A 19,559-nucleotide genomic window follows, 5' to 3' on the forward strand; every position below is an offset into this window, starting at 1 on the left:
TACAGAATATCATTCTACAGCAAGATGAGTGGACTGCCTGTAGCTCTAAGCCCAGAAACATCTACTGTAATTAATTGCAGCATGCTTTTTTATTATTAAATAAATCAAGCAGTTATTCTGGCGAGGTGCTTCTAGCCCCATGAATGTTCAGACCACTGGGCAGAATGAAAAGATCCCTGAAATATTTTTGTAATAGTCTTCACCAAACAAAGGGAGAACTGTCATACTTCTTTTTAACTCTAGATAGTAGTAGATATTGATTATTCCCATAAGTGACCAGAAAGGCAATGACCTTTTGTCTGAAATAAAATCTCAGGCCAGAGGGAATGTTCACACGTGTCTCTGTAATGTTACAGTTGCAGACTTTTGGGGGTTTTATTTTAATGTTCCTAGGTTTCCAATGTCTCCAGTTATTTTGTCTCCAAGGTTAACTTCTTTTTGGTTCAGGGCACATTTTTGGTTGGCCAGCCTTCTCCCCAGAGTTCTGGAAAGCAGTTAACATCAGCGTCAGTTGTCCAAGGCAATGTAGGTGTTGCAGCATCTTCCACCCAAGGACAACAGGCGTTAAAAGTAATAACTGGACAGAAAACAGCTCTATTTACCCAGGTAACTTGCAAATAACATGTTGCCTTTATTGTACAGATGTATTTTGCCATGGGGTATTATAACCAGACCTACAAATTCCCTTGCCTTTGCTTTTGTTGGGTTAACAACTGCTTTTATTTTTATGTCTTCATTGCGACAGATTGGTTATTAGAAAAGAAAAGTTAAAAGTGACAAAGCCTCCAGTGAGAGAATCTTGAAAAAGAGAAGGCAAAATCTCTTCTTATTGTCTATAAATGTATTGGGCTAGATTTCCAGGCAGTAGCATGTTAGTTTACGCAAGTAACAACTAGACACGTCTCTCACTTGTACTTGTGTGTACCCAGAGGTCAGGCAATGTCATTTGCCCCTATTTCCTGATTTGCAGACCTACTCAGAATCACCTTAGTGGTCTCTTGCAGTTACAAATCAATTCATGGTGCAGAACTATCCAGTTATTTGCAAAGTTATTTCCTCCAAAGCTGGAAACAAATGAAAGCTTGTCCAAAACTTTGATCTGTAGACCAAAGGCTTGCAAAAGGGAGGGATGGGCTTTGAGAGGCTGTCAGACTTGAGACACTCTAAAGTAAGGGAAGTTGCTCAGCATTTCACAGAGTTCTTACTCTCCAAAGTGCCAGGTGTCCTCCCTCAGAAAGCTAGGCTTCTTCAGGGTGGGTCATGTGGCTTCACAAGCATCTGTTCTCCTTGGAACACTCCTTGGTTTTGCTGTGTAGTGTAAAAAGTTTTGTGTTTGTTTGTTTTAAAGGAGTTTGATATTTTGATGTTTTTCATTAAACTGTCTTTGATTTCAAAGGCAGCTCCCAGCGGACAGACATCGCTGATGAAAATATCGGACGGCTCCTTAAAATCAGTGCCGGTTTCATCCCAGCTCTCCAAACCTGGCACCACAGTGCTCAGAGTATCCGGAGGGGTGATCACTGCAGCCACCACCCCAGCCATGTCCCTCCCTGCAAATGGTGTTGCACAGGTGAGAAGTAGCATCACTTAATAAGGGATAATTGGGAGTAGAAATCAAAGCAAAACGTTCAGGAGATACTTACAAGACATGCCACCTTGCTGTGCATGTGCATAATATCTTCAAACACTTTTGCTCTGAGCAATTTTGTACCCTTGGGTTAGCAGACCTTTTGTTTTAGTATGAAATATACCTTGCATCTGGACTGCTCCTAGTTCAGGTCACCCACAGCCTCCAACAGAGAAGAAAGAACAAACTTTGTTTTGTGTTGTATTGTTATGTATTATTGCAAAGATAAAAACTTTAAACTCAGCGCATAGCTGCTGCAGAACAAAAATTAATTCCTAAGCCATAGAATCCTGAAGAAATGACTTTGCTGTTTTTTCTTTCAGTACTTGGCACCCTTTTTCCTACAGTGTTGTTGGCTTTATTGTCTGCCAGGTGCTGGTGTCCCTGTCCTTACTTTCCTGTCCAATGTAATTCAGCTAACATTTGCTGGCTTGTTTGCTGTTATGAGATAGACAGAAGCCAGCTTAACTAATTAGGTTTTGCTAAAACTTGTGTTGCCTTTGCTTTTAATGTTTTAGTGCCTCATTAAACTGACCCCTTATGTGCTGACTGTCTATTTGGGGTATTTTTTTTAAATCTCCATCACTGGCATGCAGTGCTTAAATATTGCTGTCTCAATGGTGAGGTGCTGAAATTGGAACTTGAACTTAACCTTCTAATGAGGTTTGTTAGAACCTGTGACTGTTACCCACATCTTTTTCAAAATATAGATTAAATCCACTGACCATTGGAAAGGATTGTCAAAAACAAGTATTTTGCTTTATATCCTAAAAAGGGTCAGATTTTGGAATATTCACCTTTTCAAATACCAATGGTGCCTCAGAGAGGGGAACAAAGGTGTAAGTCATTGCAGAAAGACGCAAAAAGGTTAAGGGCAGAAGACACGGCACTGAAAACCAGCAGCAGTTAGACTTATGTATTGCCTGTTTGAAATAGTTGGCTCCTAAGAACTGTTTGGGCTCTGATCTGCTACAAACAGATGTCATAGGCTAGAAGCATACAAGATCTGTGCCCCCCCCCCCCCCAAGTCTGGCAGCATTCTTAGTGTCACCCTTCTGCCTGTTCATGGTTAAAGTAGTAATAACACAGTGCTGGCAAGAGAGATGCCCTTGTAGTGGTGCAGCAGGCCTGAAATCAGTCCTTTCAGTTCCAAGAGTATTGAGAAAGAAACAGCTGATCGTTTTGAAATTCATTTGAGCATTGGAATAGATCTAGCTGACTACCGAACAGATGCAATGTCCAATTTGTGAACTTAAAGCATACTGGTAAAACGCCCATTTCAAAAGTGGCAGCTTTCCTTCTTGGAAATTAATCCTTGAAAATAAGTCAGTCAGACGCATCTAAAAAGTTAACTCACTTTTTAAAAAAATCTTCTTTCATTCCTGCTGAAATGGTGCATATAAAATATTATAGAGCACCTGTGAACCCCTTTCTTCTTGTGTGCAAAAGAAGTGACACAGAGCATTTCTGGCAGTCCTGGTGGATTAGGAACAGTCAGCATGGATTCATCCAGGACAAGTCATGCCTGACCAACATGATTGCCTTCTATGATGAAATTACTGGCTCTGTGGATGTGGAGAGATGAGTGGACAAGGTATACCTTGACTTTAACAAGGCTTTTAATATGGTCTCCCACAACATTCTCGCAAGCAAACTCCCTTGCAAGGGAGTATGGTTGGATGAATGAACTGTGAGGTGGATAGAAAACTGGCTGGATTATCAGGCTCAAAGAGTAGTAATCAATGGCTTGATGTCTAGTTGCCAGCCATTATCAAGTGGAGTGCCCCAGGGGTCAGTCCTGGGGCCAGTTTTGTTCAATATCTTCATCATTGACCTGGAAGATGGCATAGAGTGCACCATCAGCAAGTCTGCAGATGACACCAAGCTGGGGGGAATAGTAGGTATGTTGGAGGGTAGGGCTAGGATTCAGAGAGACCTCGACAAATTGGAGGTTTGGACTAAAAAAAATCTCGTGAAGTTCAATAAGGACAAGTGCAAAGTCCTACTCTTAGGACAGAACAATCCCATGCACCGGTACAGGCTGGGGACCAACTGGTTAAGCAGCAGCTCTACAAAAAAGGACCTAGGGATTACAGTGCACAATAAGCTGAATATGAGCCAACAGCATGCATGCCCCTGTTGCCAAGAAGGCTACTGATACACTGGACTGCATTAGTAGTAGTGTTGGCAGCAAATTGAGGGAAGTGATTCTTCCTGTGTTCAGCATTAGTGACGCCACATGTGGAGTACTGTGTCCAGTTTTGGGCCCCCCACTACAGAAGGGTATAGATAAATTGGAGAGAGTCCAGTGCAGGGAACGGAAATAGTTAGGGGGCTGGGGCATATGACCTATGAGAGGCTGAGGAAACTCAGTTTATTTAGTCTGGAAAAGAGAAGACTGAGGGGGGATTTAAGAGCAGCTTCAACTACCTGAAGAGTGGTTCCAAAGAGGATGGAGCTGGACTGTTCTCCGTGTCCATCAGTTTGCCCTTCTATCCATAACTGTTTTACAAATAATTTCTCAAATATAAGGTTGAAGGGTAGGGGAGTACAAAGAACAAATCATGCTTTTGTCTAAATTTCTTTACTTATTATGAAGTGATGGCGTCCATTTCTAAATAATTGCATGACTTGGCTATTGCTGCAGTTAAGGCTTGGATAAGGCATTATTAAAAATGTTATCTGTTAGTCGAATCAATGGAGAACAGTAGTAAATTAACAAAGTATGCTCCCTTTCGTTAGTGCTGTTTTTCAAGTTCTGAGCTGCAATGAAATACTCTAGATTTGTGTGCTCCTGTAATGCATCAAACAAGAGGTTTGCTTGTTGAAATAAAGGGACTTGGTTTTCAGTATTGTTGCTCAGGAAGTTCTAGGAGCAATACAGTGCTTCTTATATGTATGGTGTCTTTTCTTCTGGCTCAGGGCTCCCTATGCAGCTGCAGTGAACCTGACCAGAGATATCTATACATGGCACTTCGGAGCTATTGAAGAGCTTGTCACAAGACCATTGCTATAGACAGGAAGATGATGGATAGATAGATATTCGGGGTTTACCTCTCTTTAAACATTCCTTCATGGCTTTATCTTCAAATGGTCAATATTATTTTCAAATGATCAATACAATGAAACTGCATTTGTGATTACCACCTTTCTCCTCTTAATGCAGCAAGTGGATACTGCAGGTTCCAGTTCATCTTCCATCGTGGGTCCTGTGGCAAAAGTGTCTGGACAGCAGCACCAAATTTGTGTAAATCAGGGCCAATCTGGTCCATCAGTAGCTACTAAAACTACTACGTCTACTGTTGTAAGTGTTGCTTCCTTGGTGACTACACCAGCTCCTGGGTCGGGCAAAGCTGCAGTATCAGGTAATGCGTTTCCTGCCTGTCTTTTGTTACTGAAACTTAGATTTGGATTGGAACTCCTTCAGATACCAAGTATAGCAAACAGTAGAATTTGGAGCACCTTTGTTTGTGAGCATTTACCAGAAATTAACTCAAGGTTTCATAATTTCTTCAGGTTTATAAAAACATACCTTCCTAAGAAGAATTTTTAGTAGCTAAAAATTACAAAAATAACAGTGGGGGAAAAACCATTTGAAATTAGGCTTCATGTGTCATTAGCACGTGGAGTTTCTCTGGTTCGTATAACAGTTTGAGTTGTCAGTTTGTAGTTAATGAGGAATCTCAGTTGAGGTACCAGTTTTATATTCTTGGTTAGAGACTTATCCAAAATGTATACATGCAGATTAAGAGAGGAGTGTCAGAGGGGGAACACCAAAGAGATTGAGATACAAATATGATGACAGAAATGAAACGTTGTGGAAACAACCTTAATGGAAATCAGTAGAGTTGGCAGCAAAGAAGTTAGCTTACTGGGTTTGTATCTGGTTTATGTGGCTTGAACAGGAATTGCTGTCTGGAATAAGTCAGGAATAGGGGGTGATTGAATGGTTTAAAAATGTAGAAAAGAAAGAAAACCTGAATTGGATCTGGAATGTTTGAAATAAATAAGGCAATAAAAGGATGCATAGCAAACAGCTTTCTCTAGTCATTTTTACTGTCTTCTGTCATTTTATGCATAGACTTTGTATATTTGAGAGAGATAAAGCGACTCATTGAGTTTGATCCACGTGGCATACGAAAATTAGTTAAAAGGAGAAAGCTGTATTTTAAATGTAATAAACTTGCTAGTGTGTCCTGCTGTCTTAAATGGCATGATATAGAGAGAAATTGAGATTTTAGATAGGAAATGGCACATAGGAATACCAAAAACATATTATGATGTCATTGTGGAGCAGAACTGTAAAAAGTAATTTCTCACTTCATTATATACATTGTAAGTATTTGCATCCCTGACTACTTTTCATTTCTAATTGGGCCACAGTTTTTTTTTCACCTGGCAACTGTGGCCGTCTCACCTTGGTTCTGCAGTAAGCAGATCGATCTTTATTTTTCTCTGTAGAGAAATATAATCTGCTCTCTCTGAACCAAAGAATATATTCTTTGAGGGTAACTGGTATTCTAAATTGTTCCTAGCAGAACCAGCTTTTAACTGTGGCTTAGAATTGGGCAGTTTCTTTGGGTTTTATTTCATTAGAATTGAACTGCATCTCTGGAATGCTAATTTTCTAAAATCTCAAAAAGAAGCTGCGCTGTAAAGCAGTGAGTTAAGCTGTAACAGAGTGTTTTCTGTATGAACAAAAACTGGGTGTATAAATTCTTAGGATTTTAATTCTGAAAGGCAGCTCTGAAAAAGGATTTGCAAAATATGATCAACTATAGCCATATGGAACGTCATCTTGCCCTACACCAGCTGCCAGAAACATCTGGAAATTTTAAAACTTGCTGCCTTTGCCATTTTGGTCCCTGACACCCCTGTGTATCACACTGTGCTGTGACATCCCAGCAGGCAACCTGAGCATGTATGGAAGAAATTCAGTTACAGTGGGTCCCAGATTCTCTACTTGCTTCATTTTTAAGTCCCAGTGTGTGTTGCAACAATATATTCAAGTGACATTTATTTCCCTCACTGTAACCTGGCTTTATAGCTTGGTAATGTAACATCACCAAAATTGCGTGTGCTGGTATGTCCTTTTAGAGGGAGAGCCAGTCGGTCTTAGAAGGGAGATACGTTGTGGGGAGGTGTGAAAGAAGGATTGCGGAGAAGGTGATTTCAAGTTACTGCCAGAGTGGATAAAAATCCAGATATAAACAATACTGGTTTTGCATCAGGTTTTTACATTGAATGCATTGTTTGTTCTAAAATGTGCTTTGAAACCTAAGGGTAGCCTGGAACTCATAAGCTGCCTAGACATGTTTGAAAATCCCACTAGGCGCCTTTCTGCATCTGCAGGTAGCTGAAGACCTTTCAAGATCTCGCCCACAGTGACTAGAAGCAACCTGTCACATATTAACTGCAGTTAACTAATTCCTTTTTCTTATACAAAAAATGTGTAAATACAAAACACCACATAATAAACACTTTTATTTTTCCTTATACGGTAATAAGCATTTTTTTATATTTGGGTTTGAAGTGAAGCTGTGGAGGAGGAGGAGGGAAGAGGGTTGGAGCAAACAGTCATTTGGAATAGAGCTGAAAGAGTCCCATCAGGACTACAGATCGTTCTCCACGTGGCCTTGGCTCTTTTGTTTTGGTTGCTTCTGCGTGTGGCATCTCTGGCTGATTTTTCTGTACAGTCTTCCACAGTATCACATAGCATAGGAGGTGGAGGTGAAGGGTGTGAGTAGCCCCAGCTAGGTCCTGTTTGACTCCTTCCCCTCAGTTAGCAATCCCTGCTTTCTTCTACTTACAGAGCTGCCTCTGTTGCCTGGAGTCTTGCCTCTTCAGTCTTATTTAATTTGAAAAGTAATAATAAAATATTGTAGTTTGTACATTTTAAGTTGAATTCCAGTTTTTTCTCCAAAGGCAGTTTGACACAAATCCTGAGAGAAATGATAACCCAGGTTACAAGGGTGGGTGGATGTGAATCGGATGGGATTCAACACAGACAAGTGCAAGGTGATGCACTGGGGGAGGAACAAGCGGCACCATACGTACAGGCTGGGGAACTCCCCTCTTGTCAGCACGGAGGCGGAAAAGGATCTTGGAGTCATAATTGACTCCAAGATGAACGTGGGCTGGCAGGGTGGGGAGGCAGTCAGGAAGGCCAACCGTACCTTGTCATGCATCCACAGATGCATCTCGAGCAGGTCCAAGGAAGTGATCCTCCCCCTCTATGCGGCACTGGTCAGGCCACAGCTGGAGTACTGCGTCCAGCTCTGGGTGCCGCACTTCAAGAGGGGTGTGGACATCATGGAGAGGGTCCAGAGGAGGGCCACTCGTATGATCAGGGGACAGCAGGGCAGGCCCTATGAGGAGAGGCTGTGGGACCTGAACCTGTTCAGCCTCCACAAGAGAAGGCTGAGGGGGGATCTAGTGGCCTGTTATAAACTAGTCAGGGGGGATCAGCAGGCACTGGGGGAGTCACTGTTCCCCCAAGCACTGCCAGGAGTGACCAGGAATAACGGTCACAAGCTGGAAGAGGGTAGGTTTAGGCTAGATATCAGGAAGCCCTACTTCACAGTCAGGGCGGCTAGGGTCTGGAACCAGCTTCCAAGAGAAGTGGTGCAGGCTCCTACCCTGGGGGTGTTTAAGAGGAGGTTAGATGAACATCTTGCTGGGGTCGTTTGACTATTTCCTGCCATGACAGGGGGTCGGACTAGATGATCTACTCAGGTCCCTTCCAACCCTAGAAACTATGAAACTAAATCAGAAATATGCTATTTATCATGTTCTATGGGGGAAAAAATGTACAGTATATGTTAAACTGTTTCTTGAATAAATGTATATGGGGGCAATGCATCCATCTGCCTGGCAAATAAAAGTGCCATGTGTTATGTAAAGACTATATTTAGTCACAAATCAGTATGTTTTGATGTTTAGACTAACAATGAAAATGAACCTTTCCTTGGGAATATAGTTGGAAGTAGAAATGCAAAACAAGATTAAAATCAACAATATAAATTGAGGTTCCTTGTTCGCTGATTTGATATTTTGATAAATATTGGCATTTTAAAGTGTTGTGATTTTTAAATCAAACCTCTTTGTAATATGCCATAAGCTCTCCTTAGCCTTACCTATGAAGTCATTCAGTCCATATTGCTAACAGACTTGGGAGAACTGGGTCTCAAATCTGTTCTTCACTACCGACTTCTTGTGTGACATTGTGCAAGTTGCCTGGTCTCTTTGTGTCTTATTTTCCAGTCCGTAAAGATGGAGATAAGTGCACTGCCCTATTTGAGGCTAAATATGTTACAGGTAGTGGGGTGCTCTGATCCTGCACTAATAGAAGTCATGCAAGTACCTTAAAGAGTGTAGCATCCTCTATTTACAGGTTGCATTCAGCAGATACCCAAAGATAGATTCAGGAAAACTGCAAGCCAACCATTTTAACTACTTTTGTCTTACTCTGATAAAGAAAGTTCTTACTTGGTGCCTGGCCAATTTCTTTTAATGTTGTGCAAGCACTGCATTCATCTGTGTTTATGATTGATTAGTATTTTTACATTTCACCTTGCAAATATCCAAGCACCAAACAGCATGATTAGAATATGCCTGCATATCTTGGCTGCCATCCTGGTCAATAAAATCTTGTGAAATAATTTGCTGTGCACCTTGGCTTGGTAAGAGGATAGCAGAGCTTAGCTTTATACCTCTTTATTCCATGTAGAAAGGGAAAAAAGTAGTAAGGGGAAAATTGAGCTAAGTGCATGATTTCATGTGCCTTCCCTCTTTTTAGGGTTGCTAAAGATCCACTCCACTCAATCTAGTCCACAGCAGGCCGTTCTAACAGTACCAAGCCACCTCAAACAACTTGGTGTCAATACTGCTTCTGGGGGTGTCCAGACCATCCTGATGCCTGTGAACAAAGGTAAAGTGCTTTGGGACAAAGGGAGAGGATTACACTGTGTTTGAAGGTTCCTTCTGATTTAGTATTGATCTTGCTTGGTCTAGGCCAGTGGTCTCCACCACAGAGCTCACAAGCAGCATGTGGCCTGCGAGGCCACAGACCCTTTATCTGCTTTCCAGAGATGCATGTAACATCAGGCTGACAGTGAGAGAAAACTATGATGGTGCTCATCCCATGTTATTTGCTCAGTATTGTTGTACAGAGCCTGGTGAAGCTTGGGGACTACTCGTATCAGTGCACTCCAAATGAACACTTAAACACACTTGCAGAAATGCAGTATATAGCTTTTGTTTCCAATCATTATGTTGTAAAACACTGTATAATTTGCTACCAAGCAAAAATATCATGCAAGTGTGGGGTATCTACCTTGGAAATGCATTTTGTAAAATTTCCACGCAACAATTTTTTTTCCTATTGCCTTTAGTGATACAGTCGCTTTCTGCCACCAAAGTGTCTGCAGTAACTGCTGTAACTACAGCCAGTTCGGTTGTCCCCAGTCCTTCCACAGCATCTGTCACCAAAGGTAAAAATGAATTTGGCGCTAGGTTAATAGTAGTTACCCAGAAAGTGTTTGTTCATGAATACAAATTGCTGCCATAGGGAAGTGGTATGACCCTATTAGGAGACCTCATTATCTTAGATTCTGTTTTCCGTCTTGTTCATCTATTAAGTCCTAATAGGAGTAGAATGAATGAGGAGTCAAATTAGAGTGAACAATGACTGCAGAGTGAGAACTTGCCTACACTAGAGTCCAGGACACTGAAAAGCAGGAGGATGTTTGGAAAAGGTTCCCATTGGCAGTAAAATGTTCATGGTGCTAACCCACCACTGTGGCAGTGCATGCCACACCATGCAGAGCAGTGTGTGTCAGTGTGAATGTTGGCACTATGAAAGTAATGATTCAGTAGTGAGGTTTTTTGAAGAGTGCTTCCCAGCAGTACCAAATATAAATGACTGTGCCATTCTGGGCCTCCCCATTCAGCTGGGGTAGGGCAATAAACTCTTGTCTTCCAGACTTCGAAATTTGTTGTTGTTTTGTTTTTTTGCCGGGGGACGTTATTCCATGCTGGTGCAGACCCAGGGATTCTAGGCATGGGAAAGAACCATTGCTAGAGCACTCACCTGAGAGAGCCAGTCCTAGTCCTCATCTTAAATTGGATCCAACAGAGCTTGAATCTGGGACTCCTAGCTCCTCAGCAAGTGCCTGTCTGTAAAGTGATTGGCTTTTCTGGAGTGTATCTGTCTCCTATTTCTTACCCCTCTGAGCAGAATTCCAGCTAGGACCTGAGAAACTTCCCTAATGAAAGTTCTGTTTAACTTGATGACTCCGGTTGAACAGAAGTTTCTTTGAGGTTAACAGCAAGCTTGATTCCTCATGGCAAAATTGCAATGCTTCAGTCTCCCTGATGACAGAGTGGCATTTTCTCACTAAAAACTGTTTTGTCAGACTTCCCTCCCAAGCTCTAAATTTACAGGAGGCCAAGGGATATTTATAGGCAATTCAGTTAAAATGTGATAGTCATGCAACAACCCTGAAGTGTATACACGCATGTGCACACACATCCCCCTCAGCAGAAGATACTTTAGACATAAGTATTTCTCACAAAAATGAGTCATGAATGTTGTTGGGTGTGGAGTGGAATATTATTTATTTATTTCATTTATATGCCATCCTTTCTAACATTAGGCTCATGGCAGCTTATGATAAAAATGAACATTAATATAAAAGCAAGTGGAACATTAAAATAAAAATGAACAAAATTCCTTAAATGGTGTCCCAGGCTTATGTTGTTTTCTAAATGCCTATCTAAATAGGAAGGTCCTACTGTGCTGCCAGAAGTTGTCCAGCTTCAGGCTCTGCCTCAAACAGAGATTTGTCCTAGATGGCCTCCTGAGGTCTTTTCTAGCCTTATTTTTCTATAGTTCTAGTTTGCCTCATCTGTCCAAGGCTCTTCCTCCTTTCACAGTGACTTTGGGTGACTCTCTCAAGGATGACCTCCCAGGCTTTTTCGTTCTTAATCAGTACTGATAGAGTGTTGATGTATACAGGCAAACAGGTATACTGTTTTAAGCATATCCTGCTCCTTGCATATCAGTGTGCATCAGCTGAGCTGATTTAGCTGCGTTGTCTGTCTGCTTTTATCCTGCAGTAAATGAAAATAAACCAAAGTAATTTAACTCAGTTTCATCAGGGGTAAGCTGCCCAGGTTTCATTTTCGTTTTGCACAGGGTAGGAGTAGATGTACAAAATAATTACTGTAGATTAAGCTGAATTGTGGTAAGTTCCCCTTTCACAAACTTCTCAAAGTAGTGTAATTGTTTCATCTGTCCATGTACTAGCACTACAAGTTGTAGTGAGAATTCATCCAGACACCAGTGTTGGCATTACTTTTCAGTAGTGGTCAATTCAGTCTTTGGACAAGTATCATTCAGTGCAGATTTTAATTTTTCTTTCCCCACCTAATAAGCTAGAATAGGCCTGATCAGTTGCATGGATCTAGTTGTGCAGCACTAACTTTTATTGGAATTGCACAAATCAAAAATTGTCTGCCTAGTTGTCTCACACTTTTTGTCATTTTAAAATTTGTTCTGTTTCTTTGAAGTTAAGATGGAGCCTGATTCCTCAGGGCAGAATTGCAATGCTGTGGTCTCCTCAGAAGGTCAACCAGCAGTGAAAACAGAAGAGAGCTCAGAACTTGGAAATTATGTTATCAAGTAATTGTGACTTTTACTTTTCCTGTCTAAAGAGCTATATGGTTTAGTACCCTGTCCTCAGACTTGCCCAGAATAGGCCATGGGATCAAAATGCTGATCCAGGACTCTAGTAATTTAAAACCTGTGACCATCACTTGGACAAACTGTTATTACCTAGTTATGTCAGGCCATGGACAAACATACCTCTTAGCCACTTTAAAGGGGAGGGTGAGCTGTTGTTTAGGATTGCACATCAGCTGTCATGCTAACTGTGATGTTTGCATGCTCTTGTAGTGATACACATCAGTGAAACAGCTGTAACCTTAAACTAGAGTGAAAAAGAGTTAAATTAGGACAGTTTTGTTACATTTGCTTTGCTACAGAATCATGCGGATGCACCAGTTCCATCTTAATAGCTGATATCAGCGTTGTTTGATAAGACAACTGTCTGTGCCCTCGCTGATTAACATTCATTTTCAGATACCTTATATATCTGTATCGGCAGAGTGTGGTATTAAAATATTCCCTTGTAGCTGGACTTGTATGCAATGTTGCTGAAAATTAATTATTTTATGACCTTTGGTTATTTATGGGATATGTACAAATCTAGAGTCCTGGAATTCCCATTCTGCACAATGTCATATAGGGGCCCTTGGAATATAGGATTCTTTTGGGTGGGCATGAATACCCATGCTGTGTTCCACTCATTTCAGAGGGATCTGAAGGCATCAAACAGCCCTGTGGCCAGGCATGGAATTGCTTATATCAAACAAGATTGATATTGTGTGTGCTTGGGGCCTTTTTAGAGTCTGTTTTAAAAAATCAGGTGACATTAAAATCTTACATATCTGTTTTGTCACTCTAAAATGTCATTACTTAGCATGGTAATCTTTGTCCTTTGCAGCATAGAATATTTGGAGAATGTCCAGCAGCTTTTAACAGCGATCGTGAAGAAGGTTCCATTAATTGCTGAGAAAAGTAAGAAGTGAATGAAATGAAGCTGTTTGTTACCTTGATAGCACCCTAGAAGTGCATGGCTCTTTACAGCTGGGAAGTTTATTCAGAAAGAAGGAAACATTGAATAGAATTAAAACGCAGTCCCAAAAATTGTCTTCAGGGTTTTGTTGTTTCTAAAGACTTTAATAATCTACACTGGCTGAGAAGCAAGGCATTTGTTGTCTTGCTTTATGAGGATTTTCAGACACAGCCAGTCTGTTTCACCTGTCCTGCTATGTCTTGATTGCACACCCACTGTATATATAGCTCCTTCTTGGTATTTTCCCACCTATATATATGTATATGTATATAGGTGGGAAAAATACCAGGAAGGGCAAAGTTTCCCTACTAACTCACATACTTGGAAGAGTGGGGAATGGGGAATGGGGAATGCTGGAGATGGAAACAAAGACAAGCCCTCTGCAAAATAAGTAGAGCAAGCAAAATGATGGTATGAGCTGCCGTAAATGGCTTTTATTGCCTGTTATTGCATGTGGTTTTGGGAGACCTATATAACACTCAAGGAATTTGCATCCTGGAGAATAATACCCTTGTGCCAGTAAATTTTTTCTAGAAGTCTTCTATTTTATGGTTGCATTTCTATTTTATATTGAAAATTTTTATATTCTTAAATTTGATGGCCAGATAAATGCTTGCAAAAGGAAAATACTTTTGATTATACAGTGGCACATTTTCTTCATTCATGTTTTGCCTTCTGGATATGAAAGGGGTGCTTGGTCTCAGTTGCATCTGTTTAATCTAACAAAGAGGGACAGTGATTGTGCAAGCCTCACATGAACAGTTTGTAAGAGCTTATAATCCTTTGTGCTGTGGCCACTGCACAGAGAACCCATTTTCTTCTCACCCAGCACAATGTATCTGAATAAGCTTCTTTGGAAAAGGAGGCTTGGAGGTTACTAGAAACAAAGTAAATTTGATATCATAGTTATTCAAATTTCATTCATTATTCCTTTTTTTTTCATCATGCACTTTTTTAGGTGAAGATGCCAGTTCTTTCTGTGCCAGTTCAGTGGAACAGTATTATAGCTGGAATATTGGAAAGCGAAGGGCAGCAGAGGTAATCCTCTCTTTACTTGTTTTATCAGCAGTGGTTAGAACTAAGGAAGTCTTTGGACTTAGCAACTTGGAAGTGCTCCAGAGATCTGTCTTTGCTGTTTTGGAAAATGCTGTTATGTTTCAAATGGAGGTATTCTTTACAATGATAGCCTTTGATCACTTTGCATGTAGTGCTCCAATTTACTGTTTAATGGACTACAAAACTTCGAAGTTCAGTTTTCAGGGGCTTCAAATTTAAATAGGAATATTTATTAAATTTAGATATATTTACATCATGTCCTTCTTGCCCTACGTCTCCAAGCATCACCATTGCATGGTGCAGTATCTCAGTAGTTCTGTCTATCCTTGTGCCTTTTCCTTATAAGTGGATGGTGTTGGGTTTACTGTCTGTGAACAGGTCAACTAAAATCTGGCTTAATCCAGAGCCAGTATTGAACTTACTGTGGGTAAATATTTTGTTGAGGTCATTTTCATAGTGTTACAGTTGCATTTTCCTGTTTAATTTTTCTGCCCTGCTGTTATGGGCAGGACCTATATAGGAAATAAAGCTGATTAGACACAGGGCTGTCTTAGTGCCCAAAGGTAAAGACAGTGCTAAAAACCAGAGGAAGTCATATTTCCCTCTAATGGGTTTCATATACTGCTTGCTTAGTTGTCTCTGGTAATAATAGAAGGTTAATATTCTGACAGAAGTATGAATCAGTTGACTTGTGTCCCTGTAATACCATTTCTGCAAGGTGTAGATATCATTCTTAGGTTATTTGCAGGGATGTGGGAAGGGAGACAGAGGTTTAAATGACCTGCCCGAAGTTGCAGAAAGTGTCAAAGTTAGATTCGCCTACCTCTAGTTCACGCTGCCTTCTGGGGGAGAACACAGTGTAATCAGAGTCTCCGTTTTTCCTAGGATTGTAAATTAGTTTGGAGAGCTGTGCTGTAGTCTCACAGAACATATTGACTGAACCAACCCCTCCCTTTGGTTTCTTACAGTGGCAGCGAGCAATGACGGTGAGAAAAATCCTGCAGGAAATCATAGACAAGCACCCCAGATTTCACAGCATCACCCCTCTGAAAACAAAGCATGTGGTGCATTGGTGCCGTTGTCGTGGCTACACCCCACCTGACCCCGAAACCCTGAGGAACGAGGAAGACTCCATCGAAGATGTGTTGACTCAGATAGACAGTGAGCCAGGTAAGCAGTGAGGGGAAGCTGCCCTGGCATGCTTTATCTAAGATATCATTCGCTAAATTGCCAAAGTATCCCACTGTATGCCCCAGTATTTCTCTTAAAGCACTGTCTTGGAACCAGAGAAGTTAGAAGTGTAGAAAGCCTCTTAGCCCATCCGCCATTTCCCCAGTGACCCCTCTTGCTCTTTACTACTCACCTTCAAGTGCTTGGTCCAGGCTCGTTGCTGGTGATGTTACAGTAGTGTGAAGAGGCTCCAACCTGGACCAGGGTTCAAGAGCCTAATGTGAATTAATTTACCCCAAACAGCAAGGGTGCATTGACCTATGTTGAACATCATGTTTCTACACCTGGACTGCTTCCATTACCTGATCTAGCTCAGGTATCCAAAGTGGATTGCAGTCAGCAGTCTAGACCGTATCTCTAATTTCATCCCTCTTCTTCCAGTTTTTCTTCCCTGTTTCACCTTCAGATAATCACTCTACCAAAGCTTGAATACCTTCCTGTCCTGACCTTTCAAAGATCTGTGAGATTTCAGAGAAGGCTCAGGATTTGGTTATTCTCGGAAGTCTGGCGTGCGCTGCACTTATTGCAGTGCACTGTGCTGGCTCCGTACAGCTGAGTCTCTGCCTTTGTGCAGTCTGGCTTGTTGGCCCACAACAGCACTTTGAATAAGCAGTAAATTCCTCTAAACAGGGCTGTGGCTTGTGTTGGTGGCCTAGTGCAATGCCTGCAAAGTGTGGGGCTTCCAGAAGACAGGCTATAGAAAATGGTTTTGTCATGCTGTGCTCACCAGCCCACTTCCTCCCTCTTGAATTCTGTTTTGGCCTTTTCTGTCTTCCTTCCTTCCTTTTTTTTTTTTAAACCAGCAAGTATATTGAAAAATGTACTTGCTTAAATCCTGTAGGCTGGTTTCATCAAGTCATCAAGAGTATCTCCATATGGTGCATTGTGGCACATCACAGTTGTCAGGAGCCATCAAGTCAAGGTTCAGGAGAAACATTTGAAGAGGAATGTTCTTTGGTTCAGGCAGAATTGAGTTGTGCTTAGAACCCTGGAATGTGTGTTTCTATCAAAACATAGCTCTTGGTCCCCAATTTGTCCTCAAGGCCCTCTGAGGTTGCAAGTGGATACAGGAAATTAAAATGTTAAACCTGAGGTTGACAGGAAAAGAAAAGTCGGATCTTGCCTGGTGGTGTCCATGAGCAACAAAGACTGGGGGCCACTACTCGAAAGTTTATTGGAAGCTTGGCCAGAGAAGAGTCAGTAAGGAGGCCTAGACTTATCTCGTCATTTAAATATCTGGGGGGGTATTGAGGTATGGCCATTTCTGCCAACAGAGAATCTGGCCTCCTACTTTAAAAAGTTTATTTTTCAAAAATGAAATAATTGAATTTTCCATTGTGATTGGTATTTAGAGCCATTTTGTAAGCAGCTGTCTCTAAGTAGTTAGAGATCTGGGGATGTAAGAGCTAATTTTAACAGGCTCGACTGTGAAAAAACTGTAGGACCTTAAGTAAATCCCTGTGGCCCTGCTAGTGTTTAACATGCAGCCTCTTTGGCAAGATTGCCAGGAACAGATGGGCAACCTCATATATTTTAGTAAACTGTGGAGTCGTTAAGGAGAAGGATCTTGTACATAGGACCAGGGTGGATTTGATTTTAAATCAAATCAGTTTAAATCACTGGTCAGGAAGCCTTGATTTAACGATTGTTTTCTACAAAAAGTGCATTCTTGTTATGTGATACAAACTTAATACATATTATTCACAGCTTGGAGATAGATATAGGTTTCATTTTTAGAAGGTACACCATACATTTTAAAGCAGTGATTTATTTTGATATGTCAGATTAATTTTGCAGCTACATCACAAAACCGAATTATGAATTGGCTGTTGTATTTACCAAAGCTAATTGACGCAGATACTTGTGAAGTCATTGGGAGGTGAACTATTTCCAATTCACTGATTAATTATAGGTATTTGGGGGACATTTTTGCCATTCTGTATTAGGATGACAACAACAACCACCACAAAAAAACGGACATATAAACTGTTTTATTTAATTAAAACAACAAGCTTATGTATTTTGGATATTTTTTTAACAACAGATATACTTAATTAATTTACCAAACAAGAATATGCATTTTTTAATTTTTACTATTTTAGTTATAAATGTGAAATGTTTTTAACAAAAATTAAATAGATTATTTCAGCCAGGTCAGCATGAGAAACTTAAAATACTGAGTTTTATACAGCAAATTCAGTCTTTACCTTCCTCTTCCTTTTTATTCATAGACTGAAAAAGAAAGACAAGTTTTCCTGCTTTTTCAGTGCCCAAGTGATTTCTCAATTTAGAATTAATTAGTCCAAAGGAAGAAAATATTCTTTCTACATCTGCAGAAGAAACTACTGCTGTTAAAAGATAGATTATCACTTCAGTAGTCTGTGATGCATCCAGATGCTTAAATGACTTCCACCAGTTCACTGGTGTGAATTTAATCTTTAAAACCTCATCAGCAAACATATGTTTCTTGAATGGTTCACCGTTGGCCCTGAAATTTAGTACAGTTGGGATTATGGAAGGATGATTTCTGGGTGCCCATGTCATAACCAACTTCTCTTCTTCAGCAGTTAAGATTTGACGCTGATACCGAATATTGACAAGAAAATGAGCTGGAGATGGTGCTTGATCCATTCATTTTTAATGCCTGTAACTTAACTGTCATTGTACATTTCTCTTTTCAAGGTCTCACACATTCCATCCAAATTTCAACAGCATCTGCAATAAAACAGCAATTTCCCTGCACTTTGTTCAAAGCTACTGAAATAGGCTTCAGGATAATCAGCATACATTCAACATTTCTCTTTCGCCCAGTGTTGAGAACTTTGGCTATTACAGTTCCATCTATTTTGTCATGATTTTGTTCACAAATTGTCATCAGATTAGGCCAGTTCTCAATATATCACTGAAAACAGTCCACTGCCAAGTTCCATCGTGTGTCTTGTAGAAGAGTTACTTTGGGTCCTCCTGGTTTTTTTCAGAGCAGCTGCTGCGAAGTGGTTGTCACAGAAGTATTTTACAGTTTCAACAACATTCGCCTTTATTTCTGGAGCATTGACATTGACTAAGAGGTACATCAAATGAGCACTGCAGCCATTAGCTTGGGGCTTTCTTCTAGATTTCTTCTTATCTTTGATACGTTTGCAGCATTGTCTGTGACAAATCTGCATACTAGACATTTGAATTTTTTTTCACAGTTTGTTACAGCTTTTACTGCTATTTTTTGTAAGTATTCTGCTCTGTGCACATTTCGTGATGTATCATTTTTTTCTGTAAGGTAGACAGTCCCTCCTTTTGTTGTCACACAAGCACATACTGGATCATTGTGGACATTGCTCTATCCATGAAGACTCAGGTTAACAATTTCCCCCCTAGATTTTTTGCATGCTGTTCACTTTATTTCTCATACACTTTATCCAGCAATTTGCATACTACATCTGCTCAGTTGGGTGGACGGTATCCTGTTTGTAATGACTGAACCATGTCAATGAAGTGCGTGTGCTCTCAACCACACGGCTAGGAGAGTTTGTTGCACAAACAAACCAAGCAATTTTTTCATCATTGACCTTCTACTGTCATCTGCTGGTTCTTATTACAAACTTATCTGTGGCTGTTTCTGGATGATGGGGATCTTTTTTCTTTTTGCTATAGGTGATATACCATGTGACATATGAACACTGGTATCATTAGCAGATAGCTCTGAAACTGTAGATAGTGATGATGATATTGAAGATGGATAGTCAGAATATACTGTATGTTGAGGATGGGTCTTCCTGAACAAAAGAAGTCAATGCAATCACTACAATACTGATCATTTAGTATTACTCATTGCACTTGGTACTTTAGAAGTAAAACTGTAAAAGGAAGATCTGCCTATTTCAGCTATAATTTGTATCACAACTGCATTAAAACTATGATAGTTCCATAAAGTAACAACTGTATACATCTTT

At 40.5% G+C, this 19,559-nt stretch overlaps 1 protein-coding gene across 5 annotated transcripts in view; it reads left to right on the forward strand.

The window, feature by feature from the left end:
* The window catches only part of YEATS2 (YEATS domain containing 2), a 74,704-nt gene that overhangs the window by 45,536 nt on the left and 9,609 nt on the right, over positions 1–19,559 (forward strand). For all 5 annotated transcript variants that reach the window (XM_019542935.1, XM_019542936.1, XM_019542937.1 and 2 more), the window contains 9 exons: positions 448–606; positions 1,397–1,570; positions 4,794–4,992; positions 9,426–9,557; positions 10,021–10,119; positions 12,200–12,311; positions 13,195–13,268; positions 14,285–14,364; positions 15,351–15,552. In XM_019542935.1, coding sequence (XP_019398480.1) covers positions 448–606; positions 1,397–1,570; positions 4,794–4,992; positions 9,426–9,557; positions 10,021–10,119; positions 12,200–12,311; positions 13,195–13,268; positions 14,285–14,364; positions 15,351–15,552 — 1,231 coding nt within the window. The remainder of the gene's footprint in view (positions 1–447; positions 607–1,396; positions 1,571–4,793; positions 4,993–9,425; positions 9,558–10,020; positions 10,120–12,199; positions 12,312–13,194; positions 13,269–14,284; positions 14,365–15,350; positions 15,553–19,559) is intronic.

Source organism: Crocodylus porosus, unplaced genomic scaffold (genome assembly GCF_001723895.1).
Source record: "Crocodylus porosus isolate Cpor-Errol unplaced genomic scaffold, CroPor_comp1, whole genome shotgun sequence".
Classification (NCBI taxonomy): Eukaryota; Metazoa; Chordata; order Crocodylia; family Crocodylidae; genus Crocodylus; species Crocodylus porosus.